Genomic DNA, 16742 nt, shown 5'->3' with positions numbered 1-16742 from the left:
AAAGTTAACATGTGCTTTATAACATATTTAAAAAAATGAATACATAGCAACCATGTTGGTATTCAATGGAGATATATTTACTTCATGTAAAATAGAAATCAAATCACCCCTAACCTAATTTCTGGAATTATGACTTCTTTGACACAATTTCTGTTCTCAAACATCAAAGAAGTAATACATTCTTTGGATTTATTTAACAGCATATCTATGATTATAATAATCATAAAGATTTTGCACATCTACATGACAAAAATTAAAAACGTTGAAATTCCACCAACTTATGTGGAAGGAAGCGACTTAAGTAAGCGGTTTAAAATGGGGATCTAAGTGAGCGGATCAGGATAGAAATCAAAGTGAGTGGAGCGATCTAAATGAGTGGAAAAGCGAGCAGATCAAAAGAGCAATTTAGGTGGCCTGTTTAAGATAGCAATCTAATTTAAGTAACTGGATTAAGGTTAATTAATGTGGCGATTCAAGTAAGCGGACCAATACTGCAATTTAAGTGAGCGGATCAAAATAGTGATGTAAATGAAGATACTTTGTGACTACTACTGTCTAATTTAAAACAGCCAACTGCAAATAGTTATTGACTCGTGATATTAAATAATTGGTCCAACTTGACAATTTCATTATCTAGAATTTTCAAACAGTTGAGAAATATGTTGATCTAACATTCCAGTAGAAAAATGTGTCAGATGTAACTGGCAATGGGCCTAACTAGTGGAACAAGATGCTTACTAGTATATGGATGATATTTCGTAAACGAAAATTTGGGTCACTAATGGAGCGGTTCTAAAATAAAATATTGCAAATCATGTACGGCATATCATATAAACATGTACAGTTTATATCATTATGTCAACTTGTTAAAAACCTGCAACGAAGTTATAATCAAAAGCGAACATATTTCTTCGGTTCTCTGTAGTAGCATTGTGCTGATTTCCGGTTTCACATACACCATCTCATTTTATTCTTGGAAGGTCACGTGATAGCTGAAGGGTATATAAGCTAAGACAACCGGAATGATCAAAGAGTTTGTGTATGATGGCAAAAGAGTCGACATTGGAAGTCAGAACAAAAATTAAGGTTTGTAAGCTCTCCTTGTCTGTGATTTTACGTGCCTGAAAAAGGCCTTCAATACTGTCGTTTATAACTAAATAAATATATATAATTACTGTATACCGTTTTTTTCGTCCCGTGTAATTTTCGCCCTTCTATACTTTCAAACAGTTTTGCCCTGTTTTAAATTCGCCCTTCGCACTGTCTTAAATTCATCTAGACACATTTGTGTTTACTATAATTTGATTCGAGACATTGGATTTGCCCAGTCTAAAATCCGCACACTGACAACGATAGCGAACGGGGCGAAAATGGGGCAAATATTTCCCTGTATACAGTATACAGATTGGCTTCTTGATCGTGGTCCACTACATTACTGGAACGCCGCGTGCGCCTGTCTCAGAGCAGCGCACACGCTAGTGCGTGTGCTACAGAGAAACGGGGGATAACTATTGTGCGTAATACTAATTAAAATCGGTGATTGAGGAAATTGTTTATTTAATTCACTTTTTGATTAGCTTAGACAGCGCAGCCGAATCCCATATCGGACTCAGAAACCTTACAGAACGAAATCTCGGTACATATGTAAATTATTCTGGCATGGCTTTTAAATGTCTTTGGTTATAGAACTGATCATAAACTGTAGAGTAAATTGCATACAACAACCGATCAAAGTGTAAATCTACAGATCAGTACGCTTCCTTAGAAACCAGTCAAGCACGACGTATAAGTAATTGATTTGACGGAACCAAGATAGCAGTGGCCATTGTAACATGGCGTCAGCAGTGAACGGTGTGTTGTTGGTCTGTCTGTGTGTGGGACTGGTTTCATTCGTTGATTCCGAATGTCCAAGTAAGTTTTCTATTAAAATGCATGATAAAAGCTTACGCATATCAAGACGATGTTTAATCACATTGCATGTGCAATGCTTTCTAAATTCCACTTTCGATTAAATTTGTCCCTTATTATTAGTGTATACCCGGAGAAATAGAGGGGGGGGGGGTAATAGAGATATTTGATTGTTATTTAGGTGCCTTCTACCCAATGTCTGTCAATCTAATTCCTTCTATCCCTATTGAAACAATGATAAATCGTGTTCTCCAAAATTGTAATCGATGATATTGATTGCATCATACGTCAGGAATGTTGCATATTTGGGTTTTTAAAAATAAGAACTTGAGGATTTTTCACAACTTCTGCAGGTCCGTGTCATAAAAAACAAAACTTTTTTTTTTGTCTAGTTCCAGGATCTACGTCTACAAAGTAATTTGTGTTTCAAGGGGCTTTGGAAACGCGTTTTGCACATGCGCAAAAATGTCTCCTTCATTTGTCTGATGTAATGGCAATTAAAATACATGTATCACATTACAGCAAATTTCACCTCTAAAGAGAAAATTTCATCATTTAAATTGTAATTCTTTAAAACGATACTTAAAACAAAACCTTTAATTATATATACTTGTCACAAGCATATGGGCTTATTTTTTAAAACGACAATACACAAAGCACTTCAAGTTTGGAATGATATGATATCTTTCAGATCGATAGCAAAATGACATGAATTTTAAGTGTTCAGTATAAAGTATGTTTAATAATAAGTATTGCTAGCATGCGAAGTATGGAGCCGTCGTAGTGCCAATATTATCTATTTAAGAATCTGGCAGTGTGTTTAGTGTGAGGAGATAATACAAATTCGTACATGTACAGTAAAAAGGTTCAGTTTAATAAATAAAGATTATCAAAAAAAGTTTAAACGGTTGCTAAAGACTATTTCATTTCATTTTGCTAATGATTATTTCATTTCATTTTTGCGTGACTGCAAGTTTAAATATTTATTGTATTTTTCAATCTTGCTACACGTAATTAAAATAAAGAGAGAGAGAGAGAGAGAGAGAGAGAGAGAGAGAGAGAGAGAGAGAGAGAGAGAGAGAGAGAGAGAGAGAGTAAATATACGTATTTGTTCTCGTCTAAAGATAAAGTTTGCCCCGTGTCTGGTCTCTCCTCCAAAACTTGACCCATTAATTGTTTAAAAACATGGTATTGCACACCACAAGCATCAAACATTGCTACGATTTTATTAAGCAACCCAATTGTTATATTATCAACCACTCTACACGTGGTTGAACACGGACGATAACTGTGTTCTGAATATCATCGTTTAATTTAAAAAAAAACGATATATGGTGAAATAAGACAATATGTTAATGTTTTAACATAAATCAAATTAGAATATGATATGAAAATCGACCAGTACTTACGTATTTTGAGAATATTATCCGAACACTTATATTTCCGCTCGAAATTTCACAGGAACTGAACAAATCTCGGTGAAGTCTCGTGAACTTTCATTCGAGCACCTCTGGATTTATTAGATGCTTAGCAACGATAAAGAAAACATTCCGAACACATTCGCAGTGGTGATATAATAAGAGGCTAGTCCTGAATTTATATTTAAAAACTTTACATATGCGTACGTTGTTGCACTCGTTAAAACCATAGGTTATTTAGGACAGGGCCGACCACCCCCAGCCCCACCCCTACGTATAAACCCCTGAATCTTTTCTCTTTTTTTATTAAAATTATCTTTTTATGACATATTTTTGATCAAATTTATACATTCGTAGCACAATATATTACCCCAATTTTTTTTTTTTTAAATTGGACCCGCTTTATATATGATACATATACGTATGTATGAATATATGTAGTATTTGTTACAGTGTATATACAGAGAGAGAGTCTACTTAATTTTATATCAAAATATTTGTTATTTTTTTAATAAATTAGATTCGAAATTTGTCATAAAAGGAACATTTAATGAAAAAAAAGTGTGTGATTGAAGAAAGGAAGGGGGGAGGGGGGGGGGAGGTCGATCCCGTCCTCAAGCACTTGACATGTGCTTATATAAATAACAATACATGTATGTTTATTTTGAAAGGAGCCAGCAGTTATGGTTTCTGGGTGGAACATAACAACGACGGGCGCTGTATTTTGAAGTGTGATGACGGATACGAACCCTCAGGCTGTCATGTACTACGATACTCACACAACGAAAGGAAATGGAACCACGATGTCCCTACTTGTGAAAGAAGTAAGACATGAGCGAGTCAACCCCCCCCCCCAAAAAAAAAATATTATTTCAAATAACACACACGAAAAAACAGAAACAAGTAAAATACCCCCCCCCCCCCCCCCAAAAAAAAAATGAAAACAAAAATCGAATCAATCGATATTAATAGATCTACATTACAATAAAAATTCTATTACGTGTATATTCATTTCAGATATTAGATCTACATTATAATAAAAATTCTATTACGTGTATATTCATTTCAGATATGTTCAACAATATATAACAATACTTAGTCTAGTATTTGTCATGAAAAATACCACATAAAATTATTATTATTATAATAGCTAATTCATATGACTAAGTGAATGCATTTGCATTGTTTTATGTTGCATTTACATATATATCTTTTATATATCAATAATTTTTGAAATGAAACAAATCTAGAGTCTCTTGTGTCTGGGAAGACTGTAGTAGCAGTGGGAACTGGAGTAGCGGCTGTCCTAGCTGTCCCCGCTGTTTTAGCGGGAGCTGGGTTTACAGCAGCAGGGGTAGCAGCTGGGTCCATAGCTGCTATGCTACAGGTAACAATCATTATGTCGTTTTGACCGCATGATATGGTATGTGTCATTAAGGTTTAATTTTAATAATTACTATTTAAGAGTATAATAAATTGAAGAGTAAGGATTAAGATAATATAAAATATTTGCTTTTTCTTCAAGGCATATATAATAATTTATTTATAATTAATCTATCTAATTTAGGCAGCACATTTGGATGATCTTTTTAAATAAAAAATCACATACATGTGTAAGAGGTGCAAAAAATTATAGATGAAAGGGAAAATGTCAAAGATAAATTCATTCACACATCATTTTTCACATATCAAATGAAGGAAAACTTATTTCTTGCGGAGGTTTATGATGGGGAATGTTGACACATTCTCCGTTGGGAAGTCACTCGGAATATCTCGTACAATTTTTCAAAGTTATCTGTTGCAATACAAAATTCCCCCAGACATCACAAATTGTTTTGAAACCTGATAAGTTAGAGGGGGCGTTTCAAAAATTAGAAATAGAAATTTTTAATTCTATTAGATTATCATCGCTTAAACCTTAACGTATGAATATTATGATATGAATCAAAATGTGAATCGAGAATATCTTGGGACAGAATTAAATTAATTTTATTGTGTAAAATCAACAATACTTCTAAGTGTCTATCCGGTATAAGTGTCCACCCAGTATAATGTATTTGGAATATGAAACAAGCATATTCATCTGTCTTGTCGTCAGGGTGACTGATTTCCACTTAACTTTCAAATTGTTAAGAACGATGCTGTGACCTTGATATCAGTTTGCGACTCGAGATAATGATCTTTGCTAAACATCACTAACACTTCCGGTTTGATAGAATTTAGCTCAGAGCTTTTGGATTGTTTTAAGTTGCCGATGAAAATGATATTACACTTACGAAATAGACACATTTTATAAAAATAAAGTTTCCTTCAGATTGCTTAATATTAAAACAATGTTGAGGTCAAAACAAACAGCAGATTGAAAGTCAATACGATCTGTTGTGGAAACAATGCAGACACCAATAATCCAACGGGTCAGGCTGTGTTTGCAGTAATCATTTTTAAACTATCAACAAAGACTAAAATCAATTGCAAAATAATGACAATCAAATTAAGCATGCGCGGAAAAATACCAATGTTATGTTTTGACGTTTCGTCACGGGTAAATGAATTCTATCTGTTTTATTTTATTTTATCTGTGCTAATAAGTAGAAGACATATCAGTTATGAAATGATGAAAAATTTTGTATTTTCGAAATCATTCTATTTATTAGGGTGAACACTTAAAAGTTTTGTTGAGTGTATAGTGACCGGCACACTTTCGTGTTGGGATAAGATACATGACAGATTATGTGGAATATGGAGAATTGTTGAAACCAAAGTTCCGGTTCCTTATCCTACTGCTGTAGTGTGTTCTGTCTTATTGTACATGTATCTAGAATAAATTTTTTATTGTCAGGCCCCGTTTACAGCGGCGGGTAGCTGGTTTGCTTTAGCACAGAGTGCTGGTGTTGTTGGGACGGCTGCTACCACTAAAGGGGCAGTGGCGACATTGACAGGGGCGATAACCTATGCGACGTCCTCTGCGTTCTCCAATTGTGAAGAAGAATAGCTGGATTATGGCGTGTTTGCTGTGAAAGCTTAAGGTCAAGATCTAGTAAATGATTCCAGAGTGTCTTTTTGGTGCTAGAACCATTATGACGTAATAATTGATTTGAAGAGTCTTTTCCCCATACTTTACGGCTTTAAAGGAATTATGAAGAAAATTAAACAATTTCTTGGCATTTTATGTTAAATCATGGGAAAAGTAATCCCGGTACCTATATTCAATTTGACATCATTTTAAAGGGGAGGTCAAAAGCTTGTTTAATGTCGTTTTTGGAGAGACTGTAGGCTTTCTAGATATATTTCATTTGTCAAAAATAGACAAAACTCCAAGATTTGTTACTTTTTTCCTTTATAATTCATATAAAATGCTTGTTTAAAACATGATTTTTCATTGTGTTTACCAAACATTTAAGTCCCAGTATAAACTATGAAACAAAGCTATTATTATGAAGCATCATTAAAAGATTTTCTACCTTGAATGACATAAACCTGTAGGCAACTTACATTTACTAGATCTTGACCTTTAGCGAATTCATTAAATCTTTATAAAGACACTCACGAATTTATTGCTCTTGGTTTCGTTCGTATTCTTAATTTTACTTTTTTGACATTCTAATAAAAAGATTCTACAATTATACATTGTTCTACTTTAGGCTTTTTTACGGTGTACAGGTGCCAATGTATTTTTTTACGCCACGGTAATTAAAAACATATTGCCATAGTCAAAATAAAATCCTCCTAACCTTACCAAAGCAAAACTTCCGATACACTCTAAGATTTTTCACCGTTATGAAGGTTTGCCAGGAAAAGAGGAGTTTATCAGGAGTACTTCCTTAATTGCCTGACCTCATGATATGAAGTCTAATTGATACATGCATACTTCCATGAAATAATTTTGTTAAGTCAGGCGAGCTTTTTGGAAAAGCTATAACTTGTCAAACATTATGATTAAAATCAAAATATTTTATTACAAAAGTAACAATTTAAATGAGTGGATGAATGCAGGATCTGAGTGAGCGGATCAAGAAAGCAATATGAGTGAGTGGACAAAAAAGTCTGATTTAATGAAAATAATATTTTGAAAATGAAAACGCTTTTTATTCCATTGTGAATGTCTACTAAATAAAATGATGGTGTTTTGAGATACCTTAATATATTACAATGTGAGCAAAATTAAAATGAAATCACTGTAAACATATAATTATATTTACATCCACCAAAAATGATTCCCTCCATTTCTAACGGAAACTGATTGCAATGTACAGCTCTGTAGAAATTGACAGGACTGAAATCCTGCCCAGTATATCGATTGGTCGAAACCAACAGCGACCTAAGAAAAATCACGGAGAGCACGAAATAATCACGATGATGTCAGACTCCGATTTCCATTTACAGAAGACTTTGCTAGCTTCTTTATTTAATGCACTGGAGTACATAATAATTTAGCTAGCTTTACTTACGTTTTACGAACAATTCATTAATTGTTAAAAGAAAGATTAAAATATAATATATAAACATATGAATTACCGAAGAAAGCATTTTTTTGTTTAATGATCTTTGTACATTTAGAAGTAAATATATCATGCCTCCAAATTAAAAAAAAAAAATTTAATATATTGAAACTAGTTTAAAAAAATAAACTTTGGTGTTGAATTTTGAACAAATGTATTTTCAAATTTCAATAAATTGATGAAGGTCTTGACACTTCGTTATAATATTATCTCGGTGTTGCAGAATTATGCATAAATCTGAAACGGCAAGCATAAATAATTATGATGTACCTTACCTGTATCCTATAACAGTGGAAAGCAGTTTTTACTATTTCACATGAAGTTTTTAACTCGAGTTTTATTGAAACAAACATGAAATTTCTATTTTTTACATATTTCACATATAAAAGTAAAAAAATATCACTGATAAATGAGAAATTAATTATCTATTTCGGCATTTATAACATAAATTGATACAAAAGTTATGCATGTACTTTTTTATAAGATAATTTTAAATTTAAAAAGAATCCGAGTTTGTAAAAATTATAGAAAATGTTTGTTATAAAATGTACAGTGATTAATATTATATATATATATATATATATATATATATGTATATATATATATATATATATATATATATATATATAAATATATATATATATATATATATATATATATATATATATATATATATATATATATATATATATATATATATAATGTGATGAAGTGTAATTAAATACATGTATATTGAGTTGAAATACCGTAAAAACAAATATACGCTTGGTTTTTATATTAAATTAATAACTTCTAAAGTAAATGAGTAAACATTAAAATGTTTAATTTTAAGAAACTTATTAGTACTAAGTCTACTGTCTACATGTACGCTTTACTCTGGAGTATCAGCAGAGTAATGGCGGGTTGTAATATACAAGTATTTTTCCTACAATGTTCTTTGTCTTCATTACACCACAAATGGCATTTCATTTTGCCACAGGCCTTTCAAATTAATTCTCCGATTACTTATTGACCTAGAATGTTTTTCAACTTCTTATATTAAGATACATGACTAAATCTATTAGTTACATTTAACTGTTTGAGTTTATTTTTATTAGCAGAAAATCACATAGGAAAGGGTGTTGAAATGAAAAATAAACCATTCATAATCTGCGCAAACAGCCTCACAAACATGCAAACACACATGTACACGTATCAGTCAAAATTAGTTATAACATGCATGTAAACCCAACATTATAATCAGGAAAAGAATGTGAATTGTGCCAGAAAATTAACATATACAGTAACTTACAAGTATTCAGTTAGAGTTTGATAGCGATGTATTTGAAGCATCGTTTAGCTGGATCTCTTGATTATCTTTGTCTTATTAGCAACTCTCTGAATAGAAAGCAATAATTATGCTGGGAGGGGGAGGGGGTCGATTCGCTGTTGATTTTACAATTGATATCTGAATTATTCACGCATACATGAATTATTCTATTCATTTAGCATTTAGAATTACCATGAAAAAATGTAATGATGTACTAAAAAGCAAAATGTTAAATATGTGAACACCTGCCTGGAGTGCCCTTACATGAACATGAAATTGACAGTCATGTATGTAAAGGTACATGTAGTTTATTGAAATCCTAAACCGTAAATTGTCTAATTTTTTCTTAACTAAATATAATTATATGAATGACCAAAAAACATTTCATATAAATGTTTCATCCAATAGCTAGAACAAATGGCCGTTTTGTTGAGTATCTCATTGAGTGTTTGAATTGCCTTTTGCTTAAAGATTATTATCACAAACCCCTTTATGCTCCGCACGATGTCAATATGATGTTCAAATATCAAATTCTACAAAATAAATGTAAATTTATTCATTTCAACCGAATTGATATAAAGGGACTTAGACACGATTTAAGCTCAAAATCATAAATTTTATTTTTCCATGTAAATATTTAGAATTGCTGATATGAGTTTTTGATGTTTTGTCATAATTCATTTATAAGCAAGATACAAGATACATCGATTGCAATTCATAGCTCTTAGACTCTCGAAACCTGACAGGACTGAAATTCACACGCCCCATTTACCGATTGATCAAAACTTTGATCGACCGAGGAAAAATCGATACTAGTCATTCTATCAAAGAAATGGCAATTCCATACTTTACATTATTTGTACTCTCTGCATCTAATTGATGTAACTATTTTTCATTAATTCATTGTTACAAAATACTGAGTATTATTTTTGTTTTAAAAGAAAATAAAGTGGTAAAACCTTCACAAGTTTTCTTTCGTCTTTCATACATGTATCATAGCCGATCGAACACCCCTCAAAGAACTGTTTGATTTATATTGGCTATCTTAGCTTCGATTCATGACACATGTAGAGCAATAACTGCTTGTCATGATACATGAATTTATAACACAAAACACTAGGTTTTTTTTCTCGATAGCTTTATTTTGACTGTACACAAATAACAAAGCTTGAGAGATACTAGTATGGTCATTTACATCTCTCCCTATCACAGTGCCAGTTGTTGTAAGGCCTGTAAATCGTTTGCGATGGAGATCTTATTGTGGCTATTGGTGTTTCAAACCTAGAAGAAAATGGAATGTATATAGACACACAGGAACTTATCAAATATAACAGCTGACCCCTTGGCCGTGATGGTCACCTGAGTCTCTTTCTCTACCACAATGAAATAAAATGCTCTTAAGACAATGAACTGTTATTTTCAAATACGTGCACTGCATGGCAGAATGATAATAAATTGGTCCCGATTCTTACAAAGCAAACTGGTATTTACATACATATGTATAAACATAGGTAATCACAGATTACAAAGCTCACCGAGACGGGACATCACCCTTATGAGATTTCACCTTTATGAGACCCCCTTTATCATATTAAATGAAAATCATACTTTATGATCTTGGATATTCATGGATTCTGTTTTGACACAATATCGTATATCATCTGTTAAAAAATTGTATAATAATCATATTTATATGTTAATCAATACAATAATATAAACTTAAATTAAATATTGCATCCTATCATATTTACAACATATCATATAAAACAATAAAAAACCATAATAAACAATGATGAGATATGATATTGTAACGTATGATATGACATTGTATTGTGTTATACGTTATTGTATTTGATCAAATAATACAATATCATAATATATAAAACAATAGAATATAGTATTATATTACAATATCATATTACATAATACATCACAACATTGAAACATATGATATTATATTGCATAATATAGTATGATATTGTATGATACTGTATCATTTTTGATATATAATATGATATTGTATCATATGATACAATATAATTTGATACAACATTGTATCATATCAAATGATACAATTTTATGTGATAAAGTAAAACATTATATAATACAATATGATATTATACATATGGTATCATATGTTACAATAATATATTTTACAATATCATACAATACAATTTCATGTGATGTGATAAATATCAAATTATTAACCAATATCATATTATACAATATCGTATGATATGATATTATATAATATAACAGTATCATATTATACAATTTCATGTGATATAATTCTCTATCACAGAAACTAATATCATATTATGCAAAATCGTATGATACAATATTATAGCATATACAATATAGTATCAATATACAATATTATATTTTGCAATATCTGATGTAATAGCGTGCGCGCCGGCGCGAAGCGCGCTCTACCGGCAAGGCGTGTGTGAATAGAAAATTCGGACTAGTTGCACAATCATTCAACGGATTTTTTTGGCGTCAGTAAATCGGACCAGTAATGCCTTGTTTTAATCGTCCCAGTAATTCCCTGTGAATATGGTTTCCCATTTCACACTCTCACGAGAACAAGATAAAAGACTATGCACATCATGCATTGTAAATAAAATAATTCCATTACATAAGACTAACAGAGTTGTCGTTCCTTCGAGTGACGTCACAATGGATTTCTTGCACATTGATCCCACAGAATTTTTCGGAGTCAGTAAATTTCGACCCACAATGCAATTTATCAATGTCGGACGATCTCACTAGACTTGATTCCTTCTCGCGAGAATCAACGTAAAACTTTTGAGAAACAGATAAATTGTGTAATTTCATTAATATCATGCTTTTTAAGTAAACAAAACAGTATATTTCACTTAGTTTTTTTTCCAGGGTTTTTCAAAGAGACAGATGACACTTGACCGACGTCAACTTTGATGTCACAATAAGGGGAAATTACTATAAGTAGTTATTGTAAATCTGCTGGAATATAAATACCAAAATCTTCTCAAAATCTTGCAAAGCTAAAGAATTGGGACATCTTTTTTTTTTTTTAATAGGAAACAGTTGTAACTTGCTCTCATTTGGATGAATGCTCACATTTATTTTATTCACTATATATTTACAGTAATTAATTTCCAGGAACGTTTTATAAAAGGGGTGCGGCAGCATCATTCAAAAAATATTTACAAGTAAAATGAAATTCTAATCCGGGTGAGGAATGGTGAGTGCGTAGTATGCATTTAGCTCTTTAACTGCTCAATGGTATCTTTATTTTCACATTTATTACATCCTCGGGGGGGGGGGGGGGGGTCCAAAACCGATTTTCTTATATGATCAGCAATTATTTTTATTAATACGTAAATTATATTTTTTTTAAAACGAGGGGGGGGGGCTCTATGATAAGTCAATTTTTTATATGTAAGTTTAAGAAAAATGTCTGCTGCAAGAAAAGAGGAAATAAACTGCAATAAACATTATGTTAAAATCGTTATTATTCAACAACATTGTAAAAACTGAGATAGATTCTATTTAAATAAATAAACAATCTTATGAATTATGAATTATGAAAATTTACAAGAAAAAATAGGCATGTTTATATTTTATTTTGCATTCAAATTCATTTACGTTATGATGATACTTTTATTTTTATCGATGTATCATAATTCATTATTTGATCAAATGCTGCGCTCGCCCCAACGGTCGCACCGTAAAACATATTAGTTTCATGTGATTAGAAAATAAATTAATAATACAATATAATATTATACAATATTGTATCATAATATACAATACTATACATAACGATATCATGATACAATATCATAACATAAAATATCAAAAAAAATTATACAATATCATATCGTATCATATAACTTTTTATAATATTAGATATGATATTATATTGTATCATATTAAACAATATCGTTTCATACCATACAATACTATATCATAGGAATCATGTTATATCATTTATCAACAAACACATCTATCTATCGAGCAGGTTTGAGTGAGGTAGGAGATTTCTTTAGCATCCTTGATAATGGAGATCAGGCTCTGCATCTGAAGCAACCTCTGCGTTTCATTAATAATATAGTTAAATCAACTATGTAAGCTATCATCTATAAAACATGTGACCTGTTCCAAAAAAACTAAACCTCATCCAGCATCCGAAACCTATGGCTCAGATTCAGCATTCAAGCGTGTCAGGTGCATCAGTAAACATAAGACGCATCTCCATGCAAGTTTGGTGAAGTTCAGATCAGTAATAACTAAGATATCATCATCAGAGGGCACTAGAAATTAAAACCTTAACCTGCTCCAGCATCTGCAACCTATGGCTCAGATTCAACAATCATGCCTGTCAGGTGGATCTGTATCACAAGACACACCATCCATTCAAGTTTGGTGAAGTTAGGACCTGTAATAACTAAGAAATATTTTTTAGCATCCTTGATATTGGAGATCAAGCTCTGCATCTGAAGCTTCCTCTGTGATTCATTCATACTACAGTTTAATCAACTATGCAAGTTTGAAAAAGTACTATTATCTATTAAACATGTGACCTGTTCCAAAAAACTTAACCATATCCAGCATCTGAAACCTATGGCTCAGATTCAGCATTCAAACCTGCCAGGTGCATCAGTATCATAAGACGCACCATCCATGGAAGTCTGGTGAAGTTAGGACAAGTAATAACTAAGATATAATCATCAGAGGGCACCTGTTTCAAAAACTTTAACCAGCTCTAAAAACCTGAACCTCCTTCAGCATCCGAACGTATGGCTCAGATTCAGCATTCAAGCCTGCCTGGTGCATCAGTATCAAAAGACACACCATCTATGGAAGTCTGGTGAAGTACGGACCAGCAGTAACTAAGATATAATCATCAGAGGGCACCTGCAACAAAAACTTTAACCAGCTCTAAAAACTTTAACCTCCTCCAGCATCCGAAACCTATAGCTCAGATTCAGCACCCAAGCCTGCCTGGTGCATCAGTATCATAAGACACGCCATCCATGCAAGTTTGGTGAAGTACGGACCAGCAGTAACTAAGATATTGCTATCAAAGGGCACCTGCAACAAAAACTTTAACCAGCTCCAAAAACCTTAACCTCCTCCAGCATCCGAAACCTATAGCTCAGATTCAGCACTCAAGCCTGTCTTGTGCATCAGTATCATAAGACACACCATTCATGCAAGTTTGGTGAAGTACGGACCTGCAGTAACTTAGTTATTGCTATCAAAGGGCACCTGCAACAAAAACTTTAACCTGGTCCAACAACCTTAACCTCCTCAAGCATCTGAAATTTAGGACTCAGATTCAGCATCCAAGTCATTCAAGTCCATAAGTAGGTCCAGATGCATCATCCATGCAAGTTTGGTGAAGATAGGACAAGTAATAGCTTAGATACAGGACCTGCAACAAAAACTTTAACCAGGTCCGGACGCCGACGCCGACACCGACGCCGACGCCGATGGTATAGCATAAGCTCCCCCTGACTTCGTCTCGGTGAGCTAAAAAGGATCAAGAAGGTCTCATCTCTTCCTCCTATACACATTTTGGCTACACACCAACTCTACTTAATACTTACTAGAGAAAAGGTTTAAATTGTTCAAAATAAGGACTAAGAAGGATGGATGACACGCAACGTTGGACGACGGACTAGAAACCTATATATATACTTTAAGTTAATAAAGTCGGTTGAGTGACTCAGGTGACCTAATTGAAAAATTCCAACAATATAATTTTACAATTTAAAAAAAATGTATATTGATTTGAATTTTTTAAAATATCCTTGATGGCTAAGATATGTGATTCAGGATAATTTATCAAATACATGTATATCAAAAACCTTTTCTTTGGTTCCTGTTTAAATTTCCGTCTCTTGCGTTGTTCTTCTTTCTTTCGGAGATAGAACAGACCGATAATGATAATGCCCAGCAACAAAACCACAAGTGCCGACACTCCGAGCGCGACGCTTAATATCAAACCGTCGTTTTCTGGTGAGAAAAAATAAACATGTCTATTAATTTACTTTTTTTGATGGTGGTGGATTGCCATTTTTAAAAAAAAATAAATTCTAAAGCGGGGGGGGGGGGGGGATTAATGAGAATGGGCATCTCTCATGATATGCGATGGTATTTTCATTTATTTTCAAGCTAAGAAAACAATCTGACACTTTTCTGAACCTAGGGGTCATTAAAATTTTAAGAAGCTTGGTGGTCAACAAGATATAGCCATCAGATCCTCCTTATAATTTTAGATATTTAGATTTAAATTAACTACTATGTTGTAAAGAAAACTTGCGTATATTTTTTATATTGGAATATTTTCATATATGCTTTATATACAAAGCTCTTTCTAAATGAGATAAATACCTTCTAAAAATTGACACGACCATTAAACCCTCTTAAAGTTGAACATTTAACATTAAGGTTGCTTCCATTTTATAAATTTAGAACTCCATCCGTCCATCAGAAGAAATATGTTTCATTTAACATATTTGTTAAATGTTAGTACACAAAAACTTATTCATATACATGTTCAACATCTACCAACTCCCACGCCTAATAATTGACTCCCACGCCTAATAATTGACTCCCACGCCTAATAATTTGATGTACTTTGACTCTTTATGTCAAAAGGGGTATGCTATGATTCAATCGAAACATCATGCAAGCTTACATCTTTTATGTTGAAAGCCAACGCTGCATTTGACACTGTCAACGAACTAAAAAAAATATGCACATACCTGGGCGCATATGTTTTTTAGCCCTGAAAGATAAAATGAAATTTTACAGATACTAAATTTGATGGAATAGATTTCACATATATCACATGTCCTTCACAGTTTGTAAAAGCACTTGTCTGACTGTACGTACACACACATGGCAGTCGATTCGTCACATTGTTCTCCGACTCTACATGTGACATACGATTGCACAATATCACAGGCTTTGATACGTCCGCTGAATGTAACTGGAATGTATAAATCATAATGATACTAATTTGTACAAAAAAGAGTTCTGTTGCCTCTGACTGACAGACGCTCTGTAATTGGATGATACTCGTCATGTGACTGCCGGTTACAAAAAATAAGAAGGTAAAATAAGACCGTCATGGCAACATAACAGTCAGAACGTGTCCCTCATTGCATTTTATTTTTAATATATAAACAAGTTTGTGTACTATCTACGATTTAAAATCATTTAACGGGTTGTTGCTTTGGCTCATCTTTCCTGGACGTTGACAACCCGACAAAATCTCATAGACAGTGAGTAACAATATCATTAATTATCTTAATCACGACTACATACAACAAACACGAACTCAGTCTTACTGTTTGTTGTTCCTCCCTTTAACATGAGAACGAGTTTGGCGAACGTTGTTGTTGATCCTCCAATGGTTAGGGACGACCCCTGGGTAGAGAATGTAGACCAGGCCTTTAACAGAGAGGCTGTACTTTTAGACATACTGTTCCCACCCAGCACCACATCATGGTAAATAACTAGCTCACTCCTCGTGGGGATCGTTCTTCTTTTACGTCTGGCAGGCATTGATCTATACAAATGTAAGTTACATTGAATAGTTGAGACTTTTTT

At 32.8% G+C, this 16742-nt stretch overlaps 2 protein-coding genes across 2 annotated transcripts in view; one reads left to right on the top strand and one right to left on the bottom strand.

Annotated features, from left to right (window-relative positions):
* Positions 1–1763: 1763 nt before the first annotated feature.
* LOC128163487 (interferon alpha-inducible protein 27-like protein 2B) lies at positions 1764–6951 on the top strand. Its single transcript, XM_052827102.1, has 4 exons — positions 1764–1911; positions 3998–4150; positions 4577–4713; positions 6166–6951. Exons 1-4 carry the CDS (start codon positions 1833–1835, stop codon positions 6316–6318), a joined length of 522 nt encoding a protein of 173 aa, XP_052683062.1. The 5' UTR covers positions 1764–1832; the 3' UTR covers positions 6319–6951.
* A 3318-nt stretch (positions 6952–10269) lies between these two features.
* Positions 10270–16742, bottom strand: part of LOC128163488 (uncharacterized) — a 31975-nt gene continuing 25502 nt past the window's right edge. The window contains exons 22-25 of the mRNA XM_052827103.1: positions 16481–16701; positions 15826–16119; positions 14993–15140; positions 10270–10415 (exon numbers count right to left, since the gene is read on the bottom strand). The gene's annotated coding sequence lies outside the window, so the exon portion shown is untranslated. The remainder of the gene's footprint in view (positions 10416–14992; positions 15141–15825; positions 16120–16480; positions 16702–16742) is intronic.

The sequence above is a fragment of the Crassostrea angulata genome, chromosome 9 (genome assembly GCF_025612915.1).
Source record: "Crassostrea angulata isolate pt1a10 chromosome 9, ASM2561291v2, whole genome shotgun sequence".
NCBI classification, from domain to species: Eukaryota; Metazoa; Mollusca; class Bivalvia; order Ostreida; family Ostreidae; genus Magallana; species Magallana angulata.
This window is presented reverse-complemented; position numbering and strand designations above follow the sequence as displayed.